The sequence below is a fragment of the Physeter macrocephalus genome, chromosome 18 (assembly GCF_002837175.3).
Source record: "Physeter macrocephalus isolate SW-GA chromosome 18, ASM283717v5, whole genome shotgun sequence".
Taxonomy (NCBI): domain Eukaryota; kingdom Metazoa; phylum Chordata; class Mammalia; order Artiodactyla; family Physeteridae; genus Physeter; species Physeter macrocephalus.
In genome coordinates, this window is record NC_041231.1 from 37,005,971 (window position 1) to 37,028,789 (window position 22,819).

At 42.1% G+C, this 22,819-nt stretch overlaps 1 protein-coding gene across 4 annotated transcripts in view; it reads left to right on the forward strand.

The window, feature by feature from the left end:
* Positions 1–22,819, forward strand: part of ARHGEF3 (Rho guanine nucleotide exchange factor 3) — a 314,234-nt gene that overhangs the window by 277,102 nt on the left and 14,313 nt on the right. For all 4 annotated transcript variants that reach the window (XM_028478969.1, XM_028478970.2, XM_055079591.1 and 1 more), the window contains 5 exons: positions 12,146–12,316; positions 14,985–15,047; positions 17,182–17,278; positions 17,439–17,515; positions 22,137–22,394. In XM_028478969.1, the coding sequence (XP_028334770.1) occupies positions 12,146–12,316; positions 14,985–15,047; positions 17,182–17,278; positions 17,439–17,515; positions 22,137–22,394 (666 nt within the window). The remainder of the gene's footprint in view (positions 1–12,145; positions 12,317–14,984; positions 15,048–17,181; positions 17,279–17,438; positions 17,516–22,136; positions 22,395–22,819) is intronic.

The following is a 22,819-nucleotide window of genomic DNA, read 5'->3' on the forward strand; positions in this document are numbered from 1 at the left end:
CCACGTACCGCAAAAAAAAAAAAAAAAAAAAAAAAGAAAATTGTGGACCAGGGAATTCCCTGGTAGTGCAGTGGTTAGGACCCTGCACTTTCACTACCAAGGGCATGGGTTCAATCCCTGTTTGGGGAACTAAGACCCCACAAGCCATGTGGTGTGGCAAAAAAAAAAAAAAAAAAAAAAATTGTGGACCAGCACCCAAGGCTTATGTCCCATGCTATGAAATCTATGATTTGAGAACTGTTTGAAGTCTCCCTCACCCACTCCTGTCCTTGTTACCACACCATTCAGCCAACGTGCTAGACTTTGCACAGCCCAAGAAGCTCTTCTCCCCACTTTCCTACAGGTGCCGTCCCTTGCCAGTGCTAATCCCTCCCTGCCCATTCCTCTGTTAACTCTGCTAATATTTCTCCCGAATGAATGCCTCATCGTCTCATTAGCTATGGATTTGGCTCTGTGCTGGAATCTCTGGGCCCCTGGTTATCCTCTGATCCCCTTTGTGGGAGAATGGAGGAGAAAAAAAAATACGGTCGTCCTGGGGAGCCAGATGAAGGTCTTTGAAGCTAGTGAAGAAAAGTGTGTTCATCTTCTCTACCCAGTGACCAGTCCCTAAGCCCTCTGGCCAAGTTCATCACAGGCTTCCACTGGAAGATCATCACTGTCCTAGCCCTGCACATCTGGTCTTTTGCTGAGTTCTGCTTTTAGAAAATTCTTTAGCCTGTCTCTTACCATTTCACGCTTTCCTTCCCGTCCCAGTGGCTGTGGCTCAAGTTCACTGTAGTTATTTCAACCTCTGTTGCCAGCCAACTCTTCCCATTGTCTCTCTGAGGACCGTCTGCCCCAAGAAGGGCCTCACTCATTCCACAAGAGTTAAGTGGTCCCTCATCATGTACCAGGCTCTAACTCCTGCCCTCATGTTGCTTACATCCTGGATAGAGTTGCCTTCTGGCAACTTTGTGGCCACATCTGGCCCTCGATTGTGTTTTGTTTGGCTGCACATTGTTTTGAGCTAATGTTTAGAAATCAAAACAGTCCATGTAAGAATCTGGACTTCTGGCTTCTTTTGAGGAATTGGAAGGCCTAGCAGTGCTGGGCCTATGTTTCCACATGGCACTTATGAGCTGTACCTAAGTAGCCAGCCAACTGTCATCTACAAATATCCCCGCTTCTCCCAGTTGTCCTTCCAACACCTGGCCTCTTCACTCACTGCCATCAGCTTGCCTGGCCTGTAGACTCTGTGTTTATGCTCATGGGTCCAGGGAGAGCACAGTCTATGCCTCCTCACCACAGCCCAGCCCCGAGTAAAAGCACAATGCTTTTAGATCTTCCATTGTCATACCTTCAAAATCTTTCCGTCGGCTTCCCAGGCAACCTTTATTTCTTTTCTCCTGTTTCTGCCCTACACAGATCCCACACAGGGAACACTGCAGGAAATATTTGATCACCTTGCAAATTTGCATTGACCTAGAGAGCTGGGACAGAAGGAAATCAAGCCATGTCTGAAATCCAACAGACTGAGGCCAGGCAAAGATGAGAAAGCCAGATGTGAGGGGGAGAAATCTGACAGGTGGAAATTGGTTTCTAAAACCTCAAAAAAATTTTTTGGCAAAATGGTTTTTTATTTACTTGTTTAAAATATGATAAATAGCTAACTCCAGGTTCCATTTATTGGACAGAAACAACCTGGTAGAAACATTAATTATTCATAATGGTTATGCACATGAACATAGAGAGAACTTGAACAGTGTCTTTATGCTGTGAGTGTGTCCTTGGCGGGGGGAGTGGTCAGCAAATGGAAATATGTCCCTGAGGTTGTATGCAGAGATAGACAGCCATGTTTGCAGGATGACCTGCAAAGCATGGAAAATGCCATCTTGCCCCCATGTAGCTCCCTGTAAGTCACTTTGGCACATGCAGTGCAAGTTCTGCAGAATTATTTCCAGTCCTAGCATCCCAATAATTGCCTCATGACTTTATTGCTTCCTTCCCCAGGTAGAGCGGGATAGGTGTTAATGTAGCCTGAGGAGCAGGGAGGATTGGGGTGGGGAGGTGGGTGGAGGCCCCAAAGGAGTACTCAGTGGGCCAACTTCACATCCTTTCCCATTTTGCCTGTGGTGGTCTTGATGCCCATTCTAAGAGGGGAGAAACAGGAAACAAGGAGTACAGGGCTGCCCCAAGCCTCTCAGTAGTCATCATTCCTTATCCATACGTGTGTATTATTTTTTTCTACTTCCCAAAACAACTCATTGCTGTAATTGAGCAGCTTGCTTCTCTGTGGCAGTATCCCTTGTCCCTGGCTCCTGACACCTTAGAGACATACACATCCCTGCGATATCCAGTTAGGTCTCTCAGGTTGGGTTCCTTTTATTATAGGAGGAGAGATGAGTTAGGCCCAAACATGATGCTTTAATCAATAATAGAACACTTAGCAGTCCTTCCTCTGGCTTCCTTGGAGGCCACAGGTTAGCCCAGGAAGATATTGAGAGAGCTCGGGGCTGGCAGCCTCTTCCAAAAAACTTAAGAGCCCAGTCACAAATGTGAGTGGTCCTTGCAGCGACAGTTCAGCAAGACACTGCAGGACTTGTTCTCTGTGGCCTCCCTGCCCCCCATTCCCCCTGTGGACTGGGGGCTCGGGCCTCAGCACAAAGGCAGCATTTGTGGAGGTCAGAGAGGGAGAGCCGACTGCACGGCGCTAACCAGGGAGGTTAGCGCTGCTGGTAGACTGGAGCGCAGATGTCTAGATCCCTCTGGGCCTATAAATCCCCTCACTGGGCTGCCCAGCTCTGGAAGGGGCTGGTGTGTGCTCACTCCTCATGTGAAGTGACGAAGGCGAGCTGCCTCAGCCGGTCGCTTGCTGAGTCCACCTCCCCGTCACGGCTGTGCGGCTGGTGGACTCGTTTAAGCCGAGTCCAGGGCATGCTATGGGATGCTGGGTTCCTTACACTGTAACTGAGCCCTGCGTTCTCTTTGAACATGAACTGTATTTCTTTTCCATTATAAAGTGTATGTTCATTATGGAAAAATACAGAAAAGAGGCAGGAGAAAGATTCCACTCCCAAACAACCCCTGTTAATATTTTATAATTTCCTTTCAGTGTTATTCTAGGTCTGTCCATGAAACTTGCACAATCTGGACCTAATTTGGTGTTACAGTCTTTCCAGCCTTATCTTTGTGTTTTCTGTTTACCTTTGGATTTAAACCTACCCCCGCGGCCCCACGGACTGTGGATGATCAGTTTTTCTTGCATCTCTATTGGTCGTGGCCTCACATATTTCCAAGCTACGCAGTTAGGTGTATAAAGGTTCCTCTTCATCATTGTCACACTCTCTTGGGGGAATTGTACCTTTTATTAAAATTAAATATTTCTATTTATTTCTTTTAATGCTTTCTGTCTTGGATTTTGTCTTTTCTTTTTTTTGCATTTTACCTGGTGTATCTTGTTTATCTCTTTTATTTTCATCCTCCCTTTGTCATTTAGCTGGATTCTTGTTGCGGAGCACAGGCTCCAGACACGCAGGCTCAGTAGTTGCGGCTCACGGGCCTAGTTGCTCCGTGGCATGTGGGATCCTCCCAGACCAGGGCTCGAACCCGTGTCCCCTGCATTAGCAGGCAGATTCTCAACCACTGCGCCACCAGGGAAGCCCCATGATCTCAGTTCTTAATGGGTTCATATAGTATTTTGTCAAAAGGATGTATGTTTATTTAATCACCTTTCTATTGTTGAATACTTAAATTGTTTGCATTTTTCCACCATTATAGATAGTACTGCTTTTAAACATCCTGGTCACAAATCTTGTATATGTCTTTATTTCTTCTTTCTTTACATTATATTGCCAGAAGTGGAATTCTGGTCAAAGAGTGTAAACACCAAGCCATCTGATAGCACTAGTGTTAGGCCTCTACTTTTTTTTTTTTTTTAATGGAGTACAGTTGATTTACAATGTTGTGTTAGTTTCAGGTGTACAGCAAAGTGATTCAGCTATACGTATACATATATCCATTCTTTTTCAGATTCTTTTCCCAAATAGGTTATTACAAAATATTGAGTAGAGTTCCCTCTGCTATACAGTAGGTGCTTGTTGATTATCTATCTTGTATATATTAATGTGTACATATATGTTTATCCCAAACTCCTAATTTATCCCCCACACACACACACGTTTCCCCTTTGGTAACCATAAGTTTGTTTTTGAAGTCTGTGAGTGTTTCTGTTTTGTAAATAAGTTCATTTGTATCATTTTTTTAGATTCTACCTATAAGTGATATCATATGATTTTTGTCTTTTTCTGTCTGACTTCACTTAGTATGATAATCTCTAGATCCATTCATGTTGCTGCAAATGGCATTATTTCATTCTTTTTACAGCTGAGTAATATTCCATTGTATATATGTACCACAACTTCTTTATCCGTTCCTCTGTCGATGGACCTTTAGGTTGTTTCCATGTCTTGGCTATCGTAAATTGTGCTGCAGTGAACATTGTGGTGAATGTATCTTTTCAAATTATGGTTTTCTCCGGGTGTATGCCCAGGAGTGGGAATTGCTGGATCATACAGTTGTTCTATTTTTAGTTCCCACCAGCAGTGTAGGAGGGTTCCCTTTTCTCCACCCCTTTCCAGCATTTATTGTTTGTAGACTTTTTCATGATGGCCATTCTGACTGGTGTGAGGTGATACTTCAGTGTAGTTTTGGTTTGCGTTTCTCTGATAATTAGTGATGTTGGGCATCAGGCGTCTACTTTTGATATATATGTGTCTTGGACAGAATTGCTTCTTTGTGTTCTCACATCCTAATTCTAGACTCATAGTCACATTTCTCCCTCTCTTTGGGCAAGGGTGCAAGGGTTTGTGTTGGGCCTGGAATGGCTCAGAGATGATGAGGATGAAGGGGAGAGAGGACATTTCAGGTTTGAGGAAGGAGTATGGAAAGACTGATGCCATCTAGATCTGAGAAGTAAGTAGGAAGAGTACCAGCATATGTGCTTAATTTCCATGGGCTGGCAACCATGATTTTCTTCTCCAAGGACCTCAAATATCACCCCTTGGTCCAAGGTCATATACTTTCTATAGCTGATAAAATCTTTGGTCCTAAGTTATTTGGAAGATGTAGAGAATGAGCTCAAGGGGTAGAGGGGTGTGTGTGTGTGTGTGTGTGTGTGTGTGTGTGTGTGTGTGTGTGTGTGTGTGTGTTGGGGGAAGCAACCAAAAACCGTACTTATTGCCTGTCTGGAAGGTAAGGATGTAGTTGAGGAGTAACCTGTATTCCGTGTTAAAAGGAACTCCTGATTTTCTGCTGTTCTTTACTATTCCTGCAATAATAATTAGACTGTTGTAATAGTTGACTATTGCAATTTAAAGCTTGTCATTTTAAATTTAGTACTAACATCTTTCATTAGTTCAGTATTTACAGCAAGCCAAGCTCTGTGCAAGGTCCTTTATGTTTGTGGCCTCATTCACAACTCTGCAGGGTAGAATTCATCACCACTTTATAGGGAAAAAACCTATTGTGTGCTTTGCTGCACAATAGCCAGGACATGGAAGCAACCTAAATGTCCATTGACAGATGAATGGATAAAGAAGATGTGGCACATGTATACAATGGAATATTACTCAGCCATAAAAAGAAACGAAATTGAGTTACTTGTAGTGAGGTGGATGGACCTAGAGTCTGTCATACAGAGTGAAGTAAGTCAATCCATTTAATAGTAAGCTATCTGCTACAAAATAGCAATGGTAAATGTAGAGAATTTCTCTGGCTTGAACTCTTTATTGGAGCATGTTATCTTTGGCCATAGAGACCTTCTGTTTTGGGAAAAGGACAAGGGAGTACCCCACGGAACAGGCAGCATTAACAAACCAAATCTTCCATCATGCCTAACATGCTGGGTTTACAGTTCCTCTGACATGTGTAAAGGGGCCCCCTTTTCCCACCTACAGCATCTTTTCCATATATCCAGTTCAGGCATAAACATGAGCACCCATTTCCTAAATCTGCAGTATCTGTGCCTGTTATGGCCATTGTTATTTTAGCTGCCAGTAATTATGAGCTTTGGGCTTTTGCCTCATTTTCTGGGCCAGATTCCCTCATGGAAACTCTTGCTTGTCCTGGAACATTTTTCAGTCCAGACCCAGAATCCCCATAACTAGGGGGACCTATGTACATGATTCTGTTTTGAATCCAGTCCCTTCCAAGCTGCGTCCCTTACTTTGAAGTGAGCCTCTCCTGGTCACCTTGGACCAGTGTTTCTCACCCCAAGGGACATTCAGCAGCATCTGCAGATGTGTTGGTTGTCACAGCTTGGGGTGGGGGGGCACTACTGTCATCTAGTGGTTAAAGGTGAGGATAATATTAAACATCCTGCAATGCACAGGACAGCCCTTCACAACGAAGAATATTCTGGTCCAAAACATTAGTGGTGGCAAGGCTGAGATTCCCTATCACAGACTGAGAAGTAGCCTGAGACTCATCTATTTGGGCACATGCATTCCAACACACTTTAAATTTTACCCTAGAGGAAGCAGGGTAGGATATTGGTTAAAAATTGCAAGGGGGGGCTTCCCTGATGGCATAGTGGTTAAGAATCCGCCTGCCAATGCAGGGGACACGGGTTCGAGCCCTGGTCCGGGAAGATCCCACGTGCCGCAGAGCAGCTAAGCCCGTGTGCCACAACTACTGAGCCTGCGCTCTAGAGCCCACGAGCCACAACTACTGAGCCCTCGTGCCACAACTACTGAAGCCCGTGCGCCTACAGCCTGTGCTCAGCAACAAGAGAAGCCACTGCAATGAGAAGCCCACGCACAGCAATGAAGAGTAGCCCCCGCTCGCCGCAACTAGAGAAAGCCCACGCACAGCAATGAAGACCCAACGCAGCCAAAAATAAAATTAATTAATTTAAAAAATATATATAAAAAAAAATTGCAAGGGGTGGGGGAGAGTTGGACTCAAATAGACAAGACGTGGATTGTCATCCTGAGTTCACCATTGACCTGGGTTTTAAATTCTGGAGCACCATTCATTAGCTGCATGACCTTCAGCAAAGAATCACCCTCTCTGAGCCTCAAGTTTCCTCATCTATAAAAAAAGGGTAGGAATCCTCACCTCTTGGGCATAGCAGGGCTCTAAAGCCCCACTCACAGAGCCCAGCACATACAAGCAACGACATTCATTGATTAAGCAAAATTGTTGAGATCCTACCATGTGCCAGTGTTGGTGAATCCATCAGTGAACAGAACAAATAGATATCCTGTCTTCAAGGAGCTTACCTTCTATTGGGAGGAAACAGACATGTCAGAAACAAACCGGTAAATGATATCACACAGCACATGGTGAAAGAGAGCCAGAGCAGGGGTACGGGCAGTGGCAGGGGCACTGGAAGGGATGTGGCTGTTCTCCTCTCTCTCAGGGCATTCCTCTTCTTTGGGTTTTTCCTCCTAGCAGTAGTCACTTTTTCTCCACCAGCTCCAATCCTCTCATCTAATTGTGGCCAGCTATACTGATGACTGGTAGGGGTGCAGGTATGGTGTGTGGTCAGCAGTGTCATGAACACCCCCCCATGGCTTGGGCCTGGTTGGCTGTGAGCTGTTTCCAGGGCCAGCCAGCTGCCTAACCACACCTCTGTCCAGCATTCTTTATTTCTTTGGGTTTCTTCCTTTCAGCATCCTTCCCCTTTCTAAGTGGAGTTTTAAAAAGACAAAATGTTTGTTTTACTCCATGCAAATTAAAGGTGTAAATCTGAAGTTTGATTGGTCAAAGAGCCACTCAGTCATTATTCCTAAAACTGAGCAAATGCATTCCCTCTTCTTAACTAGACTTAAACTCCAAGAAGGCTGAGTCCCATCTGACTGAAACCTCCCTGGGATGCATGATTTGCATGTAAACAGCAGGTACAGTCCCCATAGTAGAAAGAGCTCAGGTTTTGGAGTCAAACAGATCTGGTTTTGAATCCTAGCTGGGGAGATACCTTAGCCTCCCTAGCCTCAGTTTAATCATCAGCCAGATGGGAATAAACTCTCACCTTTCAGGGTGGTTGTGAGGATCGGAGAGAACTCCTCAGAAGTACTAAGCATGGGCAAGTATGTACGGCCCCTCTGTGATATACGTGGTGAACCTCATCCCTGTCCCTTCCCCCTTAGTACCCAAGCCCAGCAATCACTAAGGAAAGACAAAACCAGGAATTCTTAGAGATAGAGCTCCCCTAGTATAGCTCACCTCTCTCTTTTTTACCCCCAAACTGCAACAGAAAAAAAGTCTCCAACTCTGGGAAATTTTTCATTAAAAACATAAAAGTATGTTCAATCTTATGTTTGAAACATGAAACTGAAATTCAGATGTATTTGTTCGTCCTATCAGATTGATAATAATGTCCTATTGATGGGTGTGTAGAAAAAGGTACTATCATATATCTTTCTGGAGACTCTGAAGTTGAACAGACTATTTGAAGGTCAATTTGCCGGTACTTATCAAATGTTAAGAAGTTGATACTTCTTAGACCAAGGAATTCTACTTAAGGAATCTGCCTTACAGAAATACCAGCATAAATACATAAAGGATGTTCACTAAGGCACTTTTTATAATAGCCAAGACACTGGAAACAATTTTAATGTCCATCAGTTGGAGGTTGATTAAATCCATGTGGTCCATCCAGACTATGGGACACTAACTCTGTAGCCATTAAAAAGAATGGGTGGAGGCTCAAGAGGGAGGGGATATGGGGATATACATATACATATAGCTGATTCACTTTCACTTTGTTGTACAGTAGAAACTAATACAACATTGTAAAGCAATTATCCTCCAGTAAAGATATTAAAAAAAAAAAGAATGGGTGACTTAAGAGGTAGAAACTACTATATATAAAATAAATAAGCTACGAGGATATATTGTATAGCACAGGGATTATAGCCAATATTTTATAATAACTATAAATGGAGTATAAAATGTTTGAATCACTATGTTGTACACCTGAAACTAATATAATGTCGTAAACCAACTGTACCTCAGTTAAAAAGAAAAGAATGAGTGACTTTGGACAATGGAAATGTTTTCAAGCTAGAGGTAGTGGTTGTACAACACTGTGATTGTACTAAAGGCTGCTGAATTGTTCACTTTCAAAGTGGTTAATTTCATGTTGTGTGAATTTCACCTCCATAAATTATTATTTTTTTTAAGAGTGGGTCTTATATTCTAACATGGAGAGATATGTTGTTGAGTGAAAAGAGAAGACGTTCTGTTTTCTGTGAATGTTAGCAAATGCAGAGAAAAGGTGTGGAAAGACCTCGAACAAACTTATAGCAGTTACTTCTAGGAAGTGTACTTGGGAAAATGAGGGGATTTGTACTTAATTTTATATATTTTTGTATGAAAATTTAAAGTTAGCCTAAATTACCTTCAAACTGGTGGTGGAGAGGGGGGACACTTCAAGTTGGTCAGGGGCTGACACTGGAACAAAGAAGGCGGTTGATTCTCTCAAGTGAAAGTGGAAAATGTCTTTGATTTTGAATCTTCTTTTTTGTGTTTTCCTCTCTTTCTGCTCTTTAATTCCTGCCCCAGCTGGCATCAGAACCACAAACTGAGATGAGTGAGTTACTTGGTGACTCACTTTGCTTGTTTTGACCTTTCCGTGCCTGTGGCTAATTGATTTTGAGTGCCGGGGGGATCTGCAAGCATTAGTCTGGTCACTGTTTATAAAGGCCTGTTTTCAAGAGATCACAGGGATTTGTGAGATACCATTAGTAAACTGCATTTGGAGCAAGTACTTTCTTGACCCTCACAGGGCTGGTCCAAAGATCATGAGCTCAGTAATGAGCCCAGGAGCTCACAGGTGCCTAGGCCAGCCTGAGGAACTGTGTTACTGCTTGCAAACAGAGCTCGCTTCCTGCTTCCAGAAGGTGGTGGTGATACCCTGAAGCCCCTTGGCAGTTTCGTTTTACGTTGTTCATTTATTCATTTTTCTTGAATTATACACATTTGTAAACTAGGGTGAAAATTACCTATAATGTCATCAGGCAAAAACAATAGACTTTGTGGCATTCCCTTTGTGTCTTTGCTCATGTGCATTTTTTCATAATTATAAAGTGTTCATATACAGATTTTAATCCTAATTTTATTTTAACTTACAAAGAAGGGATTTTTAGCTGTTAAAAGTATCTCAGAATTGTCTTAATGGCTAGATAACATTCTGTCAAGCAGATGAATTATAACTTGTTTAACAACGCCCGTATGTTGAATAGTTCTTTTAAAATTTTCTCTACTTTCTTAAATTTTATGGTTGAATCTCAAAATATTTGGAAGCTACCTTATAACATCTCAGAGATGACGGCTCATATGTCACATGCAAAGTCAGTTCCTGCCCTCAGGAAGTTTATAATTCAGAGCAGGTGACCAATAAGTATAATAAAATCTGATCATCATTATATCAAAGAGATGTCCAAATTGTTCTGGGAAAGGACGGGAGAACACTGGTAAAGGCTTCCTAGAGGAGGTATTTGAGTTATATCCCAAGGACAGTTAGGAGTTAGCCAGCAAGGCAACGAAAGAAAAGCATTCCAGGAAAAGAAGACTGCTTGAAGGAAGCACAGCAAATGGCAAAGCATGGTACATTTAGGGAATGGCAGATAGCCTAGTAGGGCTGGAGAATAGGGGGCTCATGGGTGAGTGGCAGGAGGTGGTTCTAGATAGATAGACTGTGGTCAGATTACAAGAGGACTTCTGTGCCAAAATAAGGAGTTGGAACTTCACGTTGAAGGCCATAGACATGTGGCCACAGCCATGGCAGGGAACACTTACTAAATAAGAACGTGGCTTTTCAGCACAGCAACACCTCATTGCTTTGGCAAAGTTTCCAGTAAGTGTGTTGAAATCATCTAGGATGAAGGCTGAAGATGATGCATTCAGCTTTCTTCTTTATCATTTGTATTTGTCAAGAGAAAGCACTGTGGTAGCATGTTTCACCCACAGGGGAGGACTTTGGATGATTAGACCACCCCAAAGTCTACCAGGACCTCTTTGTAAAATAAGAACATAACTTGGAACAGGCATCATTTGCTGCCAAGATGGTAACTGACAGAGAGAACCACAACTGTAGCGAACGTAAACAGAAAGAGGAATGTATCAATATTAGCCCTTCGTCTTAGTGGCTCTTCCTGGCTTCAAGCACACTGAGATCCAGGGGCTAAGTGTGGGTAGAGCTTGCTGCTTCCCTCCTTCCCTCCCTCGGACTCTCTCTCCATCCCTTATTCTGTGTGTCGCTTTATTCTCTCCTATAGCAGACACACTCTTCTGTGTGAACAGAGAGTTGCTTCAAGAAACTCCTGCTTATGTTATTTAGTGAGCTTACAGTCCCAAAGGAAGAATCTTCTGCTCTTTCTCCCATGAAGCACACAGCAAATTTCAGGGAATCGCGTGTCCCTCTCTGAACCAGGGTGGTGGAGTACTCTGGTCAGGTCTGGGGGAGCCCGCCCAAACTATGTGAGAGGGGATACCCAAGGAGAGCGGGCAGTGTTCCCAGAAGGAGGAGGAGCGTAGGAGTACTGGCCAGATGTTCTTTTTGCTTTTTTTTTTTGGCTGTACGCGGGCCTCTCACCGGTGTGGCCTCTCCCGTTGCGGAGCACAGGCTCCGGACGCGCAGGCTCAGCGGCCATGGCTCACGGGCCCAGCCGCTCCGCGGCATGTGGGATCCTCCCGGACCGGGGCACGAACCCGTGTCCCCTGCATCGGCAGGTGGACTCTCAACCACTGCGCCACCAGGGCAGCCCCTGCTTTTTTTTTTTTTTAAAGGACATCCACTACTGTTAACCTTTGTTGTTCTCAAGAGCGGAGGTGCCCACAGGAAAAAAGTAGAGCTCATCACTTGTCTGAGAGCCGCATTTGCGCGTGCATTTGACCTGAAATGTTCTTGTGCTGTGGTACACTTGGTTATCCCGGTCTCGCAGAACGGATACTCCCTTCACGTCTCTGAAAGCGGCCCCTTGCCCGATTCTCCTTAGCACGTAGGCGCAAGACAATGCCCTACTTCCCACAGGCCTTGTGGCATTGTCCTCTCTTTCTTGCAAATGTCTGATTTATGCTCTGTCAGTAACAGGAAGCCACTCAAACGATCCACCCAGTCCTCCTGCTGCCCCAGTGACGGTTTGTTTTTCTCATTGTTTAGCGCTCCATCAGCTTCCGCAGCGAGAGCCGCCCTGACCTCCTCGCCCCCAGACCCTGGTCCAGAAATGCCGCCCCCTCGAGCACGAAGCGGAGAGACAGCAAGCTGTGGAGCGAGACCTTCGACGTGTGCGTCAATCAGATGCTCACGTCCAAGGAAATCAAACGTCAGGAGGTAGGCTAGGACCCCAGGAGTTGCCCGTGTGTCTAGAACAAGGCACACTGCAGGCGAGAGCCAAGTTGGCGTCTACACCGCGGTCTCCACGTCAGTTCTTCACTGCATTGATAGAAGGACGACAAATGGGGATGTCAGACCTTGTAAGGAGCTGAGAAACCAGCATCCAGATGGGTGGGTGTGGCCCTGACTTTTAAAAGAAACTGATGTGGGGAAAAAAAAAAAAGACACTGATGTGAAAATATGAATTTACAAAGAAGATGAATCAGGAAGTGTCTGTTTAGGACCACAGAGTTCACAGAAATAATCATTTTAGTTATATTTTAATAGCACCTTCTAGAATATTTTAAAATATTCAGTTTATGAAACTGATCCAGTTTTGTGGAAAACTTTAATATGGAATGCAGTTAATTTCATTCCCTGTAAATTTTCTGTATCAGTAGCCTAGATGGCTATGATAATACTACTTTATAGAGAACTTGTCATGTGCCAGGCTGTGCTAAACACTTCAAAGGTGCATCATCTAATGAAGTCCTTGGAATATCTATTTTAGTGGAGAACCTGACACTGGCAAAAGGAGTACTTGAAAACTTTCTAGGTTTTTGACCCCGCAATTCTTTTCTAGGACTTTATCTGCCAGGCACAGTTGTACACAGATGAAAAGATGCACGTGTAAGGTTATTCATCACAGTAATGTTTACAATAGTGCCAGAAAGAACCTGAACATCTTTTACCAGGTCCTGGTTCCATAGTGAATGTGCATACATTCTGTAACTATAGAAACATGAGAAGTGATGATATGTATGTATGGCTAGGTGAATAAAGCAAGGCACAAAATAGGGTGGTATAGTATGCTACCATTTATGTAAAAAAAGTGAAAACAAGTGTGTGTGTGTGTGTGTGTGTGTGTGTGTGTGTGCGCGCGCGCGCTCGCATATTTGCTTATAGACGCATAAACTATTTCTGAAAGGACATTGTTGCTTCCTGAGAGGGGAACTGGGTGGTGGGAAGGAGGAGGTGAGAGGGAAGTTTTCACCATGTGCCCATCCCTACACTATAAATTTTGAACCATGTCAGTGTTTGTCTATTAAAAAATGAATACATAATTAAAAAATAATACGTACACTGAAAAAATCATTTGCAGAAATATGGCAAAATCTTAACAGTGGTTAACAAATGGTATTGTGGATAATTTAAAATTTTCCTCTTTATACTTTTCTGTGTAATAGTACATATATAACTTGTACAGTGGGAAGGAAGGAAGGAGGGGAGGATTGATTCTGCAGATGAAGAGATTACTAAGGTACAGTGAACACGAGATCACCCACCTAGAAAGTTACAGAGCTGGAGCCGTGAACCAAATCCCATGGTCTTCACAGTGACACTGTGCTGCCCGCCCCCCTCCATAGACACCTGACTGTGGTGTATCCCAGTATGGGGTTCTGTGGTTTTCCTCTCTTGGGGGCCACATTGAGCTCTGGTAAAACAGACATACAAGAAAATCTGAGGAAGGTCCAAGTAAAAATATTTGATTGTATTGCAACCACCCATGTCCTGGTTTTGATAATGCTCTGTAGTTATGTAAGATGCCACCATTGGAGGAAGCTGAGTAATGGCTATACAGGACCTCTCTGTATTATTTTTGTAACTTCTCATGTGAGTCTAATTATTTCAAAACAAAAGGTTAAACAAAGTAGAGTACCAGGAAGGCATGACACGGAAGCTTTACTGGGCCTTGAGAGGGGTCACCATGCACTGGCCTCCAGCACAGTGTTCTCCCTCTGTCTGCTGGGCCAGGGAGCACATTCATTGTCCTGCTCTCCACCAACCCCAGGGATGGAGGTGTTCTCCAAGCCTGCTCACTTCTTCCCTCTGGTCTGAAAGAAATGTAGTAGTCACCACAGGCATGTAGTTCTTTAATAATGTAAAGTTTGCCAACAGTTGAGGCTCTCAGATGAGAGAGAAAGACTGTTCTGCACATCATAGCTCTTAAATTATGATGGCCTAATAGAAGCAAATCAGTGCATCCATTTACACACTCTTGCACACAGCCAGCTCCTGTAACTTTATTTATTGTGCAGTGCGGGGCCAAGAAGTAAGTTAGAATGAATTAACTTCACCAGACATCTAGAGTGATAAAATATCGGATTCTTCCTGCAATGCAGCCTTAAGACAAGTGGCTGATGGGAATAAAGCTTTCTTTTGAGATTTACCTTCTGTTGAGTAGAAGGAAGACAAATTGTGATGGCCCAATTAATAATAATTCCATGTCCATCACTGAGAACAGACCCTGAATCATTTATTATGTTTGCCACTCACAAAAGAGACATGGAATCCATGGCTCAGACTCTAATTATTTTACCTAAAATAGATCCATCTTGTTCAGCTGCATCACAATTCTGTAAATGAAATATGACTTGTTGGATTAGAAACATATGTGGAAACTCTTTCTCCCACAAATAAATAGGCACATTACACAGAAGTTTTGCAAAATCTTTTCTCTGTAGGTTTTAGCCACTAGATGCAATTGCTTCAGGTCAATTTAACTTTTTAAGAATCCTTTAAAAATTCTTAAGAAATAAGTAGATTTGGGGCTTTGAGCATCAGTTGAATTTGGTCTCAAAAATGAAAGGAAAGTTCAGTAAATGTGTTTTATCTTTCCTTGCAGGCCATCTTTGAGCTTTCTCAAGGAGAAGAAGATTTAATAGAGGACTTGAAATTGGCAAAAAAGGTACATTCGAATCCAGTGGTCCTTTGAGTCACCTCCTGCTTTTTTCCTCTGAGTAATTTCACAGTTCTAAGATTGTGTTTTATTAGTACTCATTCTATGACTAAGACAGGTCATCAAAAATTGAGAAGAACCTACAAACCAAGTAGTGGGGAAAATGTCTCAAAGCAGGAAGGCTCTAGACCTGGCACCATTAGGGGTTCTCCTCTGCATGTCTCTAATGCACCTCAAAGAATACTTCAGTTTAATAAGAAAATGTTCATCGGGCCTGGCTTCACATGCATTTCATTGTCCTAGAAGTCTCACATGCAGGTCCCCTTCATCCCTGGGAGAGACTGTGTAGACATCTGAAACTGGAACCATGTCTTAGAAAGTCATTTGAGTCCCATAAGTGGGTAAAGTGGTTCATTGAGGCAAGTGCACACTATCATGTAAGTTAGTCTTTTATATGGAAACTTGTTTTTAATCACTTTGTGTGTGGAAAGGGAGAGGAAATTCATGCCTTGTAGTCTGTATAGTCTTGACAACAGCCTTCCTCGAAAACCTTTCCATTCCACTGACCCCCCACGGAGGCTAAAATCCAGAATCCTTCATCTGATACTCACAGCCTCCTTGAAAAATCAGAGGGTTGGAAAGATACTTCCCTTCTTTTAAGTGGCCTTAGTCCAACTTTTTGCTAATGTCCTTAGTCCAACTTTATGCCATCTGTAGCATTCCTGAGAAATGGCTATCCAAGCTTTTCTTGGAAGCAGCCAAGAAACTGAGTTTGGGGCAGGGCTGAGGAGGAGGAAGGTGGGGAGGACAAAGAAGGCATTTAGGGACTTCCCTGGTGGCGCAATGGTTAAGAATCCGCCTGCCAATGCAGGGGGACGCGGGTTCGAGCCCTGGTCGGGGAAAGTCCCACGTGCCACGGAGCAACTAAGCCCATGCACCACAACTACTGAGCCTGTGCGCCTAGAGCCCGTGCTCTGCACCAAGAGAAGCTACCGCAATGAGAAGCCAGTGCACCTCAACGAAGAATAGCCTCTGCTCGCCGCAACTAAAGAAAGCCCGTGCACAGCAATGAAGACCCAACGAAGCCAAAAATAAATAAATAAAATTAATTTTTAAAAAAGAAAGCATTTAACTCTGGAAGACATCTTGCTTGTCATAAGTCCAACTCCTCCTTCCTGCATCAAGATTTCCCTTTTTCACTTCTATCCTTTGCTTTGCTGGTCCTACTTTCCTGGAAACCCTTCCCTTTCCTTTCAACCATCCATATCCACCTATCCTCCAGAAGCAAACTCAAGTCTCAGTTCATTCTTCAACAGTATTTACAGCCTCCTTCTCTATGCCAAGCAGCTCATCTTTAAATTCTCCCTTAGCCATTCTACCTCTAATTTTCCGATCCTCTAGAGCAGTTATGATTTGATGACTTTTTGCTGTAGTGTGACAACTGTCCTATTCTTAATCTTGAACTATTTTTTAAACATATATTTAATTTTCCATGCCTTTTTTTTAAAAAGTCTTCCCAATTAGCTTTATAAAACTCCTTCAAGGCAGGGACTGTGCGGTCCGAGTGTTTGTATTCTATTGCAGTGCCCTGGGTATATTTATGTGTTCATGTGGTTTAATTATCATTAATAAGAGGTAATAAGATTGGCAGAGATTTTGGCTTCTTTGCTTCAAATCCATAGTAAAGGATACCAAGCACCTTTTTTTTCCCCTTCCTTTACTTAGTTTAAGTATGGACTAATTGAAAAATAACCTGCTAGTAACTAATTTTGTATAAAGTGGGAGTTTTTCAAGCTGCTGGACCTTCAATAAAGTTAATTTTTAAAACATTATACAAATCAAATCTGCGCTATACTTAGGATTTGTGCCCTTTCCGAGATGTAAGATATACTAGAATTTTAAAAAAAGAAGCTTTAAAAAAATCTGCTTTGGTTTATCAACAACCACAAAAGGCTCAAGGCAATGCTGGATTCTCATCTGCTCCAACCACACCCATCTGCTGTTTGTGCAGCATTATGGGAAAAGTTGCGGGGAGAGCCAAATATTTTGTTATTGCGTAGGGCCTCTCAGAAGGCATTTACATCAACAACTTACTTCCTCTGATTTTAAATGTTTGCCTCCATCTCTTGCCCTTCTTGTGCAGGCCTATCATGACCCCATGCTGAAACTCTCCATAATGACAGAACAAGAGTTGAATCAAATTTTTGGAACACTGGACTCCCTGATTCCTCTACACGAAGGTATAATTTTGTTCCCAGAATGAGTCTTGACTTGTAGCCTTAATTGAGTTGTCTTATAACAAGTCATGGTTATGTAATAATGTGAGTAACCCAGAATCTCCCAGCCCTGTTCATATTTGAATGCCTAACAAAATAAGCATTCTGTTTGTTTTTTTACCAGACCTCCTTAGTCAGCTTCGAGATGTACGGAAGCCCGATGGCTCAACTGAGCATGTCGGCCCTATCCTCGTGGGCTGGGTAAGAAAAATTCTCTGGTCTTGATTGAAGATAAATTTCACTAATGTAGATGGAGTTTCGTTTTAGCGAGACTCGTTTTATTGGCAAACACTGGTTTCACATCAGAAAAAATTAAAATAACAAACTTCTAGTAAAATTTATCATTATATTTAGCCTTTATCTCCTCAAAGCATGGAAACAATTTTCTATTATTATAAATGTACTGCATTTAAAGATAACATGGCCTTTGTACAATAAAAGAAGTAAAGGCACACGTGAAATTGTTACTAGTTTCACATTAAAGAAAGTAAAACTAGTTAATATTCACATCAGGCCAATTACGAATATAATTATTACATTTTTTATTCTAGTAAAAATTTATGTACAGCTTCCTGTCCATCACTAAGAAAGCTTTTATTCATGCTACCAAAAAAGCCTCTTATGGTCAAATGTCATTTCATAAATGTTGTTAGTGTTTAGCATATATCTGATCCTAAGTAACTTCTTAGGAGAGCTGGTTATTATGCTGATCTTTATCCCAATATAACCCATACCCTTCCCTAATTGAAGAAATCACCTGTGACTTTAGGTTACGGGTTCTAATTTATGGTTCTGGGGCTGAACTGGTGTTGTATTGAGTGCATAACGTGGTTGTTCAGTTGTAATTTATTTTAGACAAGGCCTACACTTTCTATTTTGCCACAGTCCCCACCACTCCCTATTATGCATTTCTGTTTCCTTCTGTGAGTCCTCGAGTGTTCCACCCCTGCTCCAGGTTAGTTCAGGAGTCAATTTTAGCACTGAGGCTGAAATATCCCAAGGGTATCAGAAAGGCAAGTAATGTTCTGCCTAAGATGAATAATTTAGAAAACGTGCCTTAATATTTCAGGAGAGATCATTCATCTTACATTTTTTACTTTGATTTTATTATGAGCCATGTTAGATGTCTTAACTTCATTAGCCCACAGAGAAATTTCTCTAAAGACAGTTAACCATCTGGAGACAGAGGAGGTGTAATGAGAAGAGAGAGTCTGCCTAAGTCTTTCTTAAACTCCCTCAGTCTGTGGATTGCTTGGGTGGGAGTGAGGGCACCACTCCAGAATAGCATGATGACGCCTCTATTTTTGACAAGATGACAAGGTTTTCTCAGGCGTCCTATACAAATTGTCAGTTCATGCCAGAAGCAAAAATGAATGCATTTGCCTTGTTACTAATTTTTTTTCTGAAATAAATGCACTTCATTCGGAAATTAGTTTGATATGGGGGTAGATTTTGCAGTCATTTTCTGTACATACCCCAAAGAAGTTTGACCATGCCAGTCCATTGCTATCTGGACACTTCCCACATCAAATGGGAACTTGCAGCTTGAAGGGTAGCCTAAAATTAAACAACTGGCCCACTGTTACCACACCTCATGAGAAACGGTCCTGATTCATCAGGACCGATGAGCAGTTAAATGTTTTCCCTTTTTTAACTGCAGATGTGTCCATGTGAGTGGGAATTGTAAACCAAGGGGTACATCTGTTTGAGTTCTGGTCTTTTTAACAGAACAAAATAAACATTTTAGTGGACTTTTAATGAGAAAACTCAGAGCCCATTCAACCCATGAGAAATTGATTTATTTCCCCCCAAAGGAAAAAAGTGAAAAAAAAAACAACAAAACCCTTTTAAACAAGTGAGTTTCCCAAGTGAGATAGCCCTGGCCAGTCCTTTTGACCTTAGAATGAATCAATTAGTTTGAAGACCTTAAACAGAGTGGTGGGTTTTTTTTCAGGGAACCACCCTCATTACTGAGGATCAGTAACCATAGGTTGGCCTTTTCTCATAAGCCTCCCCTTCTCATAAAGAAACAACTTCCCAAGTGACATCTTCATGCTAACGTTTTTTCAGTAATGAAGTAATTTATCAAGTCTCCAAGGCAGCAAGTTCTCATGTTAATTTGAGTTCTCATTAAATTTTCATTCCAAAGAGAGAGGCAGGGTACATGGAAGCAAAAAAATACATTTGCTCTATCACTTTTCATGTTAGGAAGATAGAAAGAATTTCTTAAAAAAAAAAAAAAAAGGCTGAGAGTTTCCCTTAGAAATTCTTGATAGTCTACTTAAAGAGATGGTGAATAGTTCAGAGCTTTCGAGGGTGGTGGGGAGGCCAAACACATTTCAGACTGGTTTTGTCTCCAGCTGAGCAAGTAGTTTTGCTTCTCTCAACCACAGTTTCTTCAATGAAAATATTCTAGGGTTAAATAATAATAATATTAATAATAGCTATTACTTACCGATTCTTAAACAGGAGCCAAGCTCCTTGTTACACTTTCTATCTGCCATATCTCAGTATCTCACTAAAAGAGGACATTAGTATGTGCATTTTGTAAGTGGGGAAACTGAGGCTTCTGAAGGGTCACCTGACTATTAACTGTCTGAGTTAGGCTTTGAACATGATACTCCCTGGTTCCAGAGTCTGTCCTCTTAACTACTGAGTTATCACAGCGTATTTTGGAACCAAGATGTGTATGTTCTTCATTCCCTATCTAGTTAAAGGTCACTTGTGGCTTTTTCTAGCCAGTGGGCTGAACCAGATAGGTTTTCAGGTTATGCTCAGGAAATGAGCACCCTGTGAGCTGTGAACACAGGACCAGAGCCAGATTTGGTTGCCATGGCAGCAGAGGCAGCAGGATCAGAGAAGGTAATGGCCCATTGGACAGCAAGTGGCCGTGTGGTTGGAGTTCCTTGCTAGTTTACATCTGATGGTTACTACTGATTTGTTTCTCCATAATGAAAACATTGGGCATTTCCAGGTCTTTTTAAAAAGCCAGGAAGTGGAAATGAAAATAAGAGGGCCTGAGTCTCTTTTTAATTAATTCTAAAGATCTAAATTACAAGCCACAGCGCCACATCTGGGGTGTGTGTGTGTGTGTGTGTGTGTGTGTGTGTGTGTGTGTGTGTGTGTGTGTGTGTGTGTGTGTGTGTGTAAGTACCAATCATCATTACTTTCAAATACAACATTGAGGAAAGAATTTCTGTAGCTCTTTTTAACACAGAGGGTTTTTTTAAAAATAACATGTAAGGAACGTAGACATTTCCAAGGAATGTTAAATTCGACAGTGAACTTTTAAACATTACACATCCAGGGTGTTTGTGCGTGCATGTGTGTGTGTGTGTTTCTGTGTGTGTAAGCACCAATTATCATTACTTTCAAATATAACATTGAGAAAAGAATTTCTGTAATTCTTTTTAACACAAATAGAGGTTTTTAATAACATGTAAAGAAGGTAGGCGTTTCCAAGGAATGTTAAACTCAACAGTGAACTTTTTAAACATTACTTTCATGGTATCTTGTTTGGTTTCAGTCACTGAGAAAATAATTTCAAAAAAAGATATAAAAGAAGTAGCAGAATAGTTAAACTTTGACCCATTGTTCAGATGCTGCCACAACTTATTTTCAAGCTGTGTTCACAAACCATCAACTATTACCTAATCTGGTAATCCATTAAGCATTCATTCATTTGTTCATTCAGAATACAGACTTTGAATGTTTATTGTACAGTAGGCCCATTGCGCAGTACTAAGGATGCAGAAATGAAAGACCCTCTTGCCACTGTCTTGCAATGAATCCCTCCACAGAGCAGGTGTTATGGTAAAAGTGGCTTCCTAGTCCAGGGAGAGAAGCAAACACAGCAGGGCCATTGGCTGCATTTTATTGCCTCCAGTGACTTTCTGGAAGCTGACAGCCCGTGCATTAGGATGCTGTCATAGGGAGGAGTGGAAAAGGGAGATGAGCAGCGCTTTCACTGAGTCTCTGACTCCTTGTTTGCACCACGTGACTGATGGGACATGTCAGGGAAATTAGTATTTCGCTGGAAGGAAAATAGTGGACTTGAAGTATTCCAAAGTCTTTAAGCTTAAATTGTTCTTTGCATAGAATTGTGATGTTAACCATTAGGTATAACCAAGAATCATTCTGGCCTCTCAGAACTAATTTAAAAGATGTTTCTAAATGCTTTCTGCATCTAATTTTTTAGTAATTATACTTTTGCTTTAACTTCTTGGAGTTCTTTATATTTGGTCTGCCTTGGAATCAGGTACCTTAAAACTAATGTAGAGGTGCTTGCACTGGGCCATGCAAAGGGCTGGGCTGTGGAGTCTGACTCCTTTCTTTTTGAGCCACTAAGTCTTCTAGATTAGCTTCTTATTAATAATTCTAAAAGAACCCTTATTTAAAAAAATATAGGAGACTTTCCTCTCACCAGATACTTTTGAAAGTTTAGGACACTTCTGTATGCATATGCAATAATTCCAGTTTAGGAAAATTCTGAATTGTGTGCATATACAGTAATTCCAGTTCTTTTGTGTCTAGCTTAGATTGGCAGAAATGCAAACAAATTATTGAGGTCTTAACAATCAAGAAAGTAAACATGCCACTAAGAAAATAACTTTGTGCAAGCAAGCAGGAGCTTAAAGAACTATCTGTTGCCTGCCATCTTGAAGATTCCATTTCCGTCTCCTCCAGCCATCTAGATAAAGGAATGTTGGCCAGGCCTGGAGACCAGTTAGGTTTGGTTCAGTCCCAGTGAGTGATGTTAGCATGTGGCTTCAGAGCACAATTATTTTAATGTTCCAACCCTCTTTTAATGTTCCTTTCTTAGCTGCCTTGTCTCAGCTCCTACGACAGCTACTGCAGCAATCAAGTAGCTGCCAAAGCTCTGCTGGACCACAAAAAACAAGATCACCGAGTCCAAGATTTCCTACAGCGATGTCTAGAATCCCCCTTTAGCCGCAAACTAGATCTCTGGAATTTCCTTGATATTCCAAGGAGCCGTCTGGTGAAATACCCTCTGCTTCTTCGAGAAATCTTGAGGCACACACCAAATGATAATCCGGATCAGCAGCACCTGGAAGAAGCTGTGAGTTTGTTTCTTTCTGTCTTCCCTTGTTGTTTTCCCCAAAGGCTAGGAGATGAAGGGTCCCTGGGTACTAGGACTCAGGAATCTTGGGTTCCAGGCTTGGCTCTGACATTAACCATGTTTTGATTTTGCAAATCAGCACTATTCATAATTTATAAAATGCAGTATTTATATGAGATGCACTCTCAAGTCCCTTTAATTCTAAAATTTCTTGATTCCATATAGGTGACTCTATAATCTGTTTGTTACAGTTGCTGACTATGAGGGTTAAGATCTCTGTGGAGATTTTAAATTGAATAGCTTTGTTTAGTTAGCAAATGAGAGTTGCCTTTTACCTTTTACCAAAGCCCATTTGTGAAGTCAACACCCATTTAAGACCCAGCTCTCCTTGGCCCCAGATTGAAACATGGAGCCTAGTCAAACCT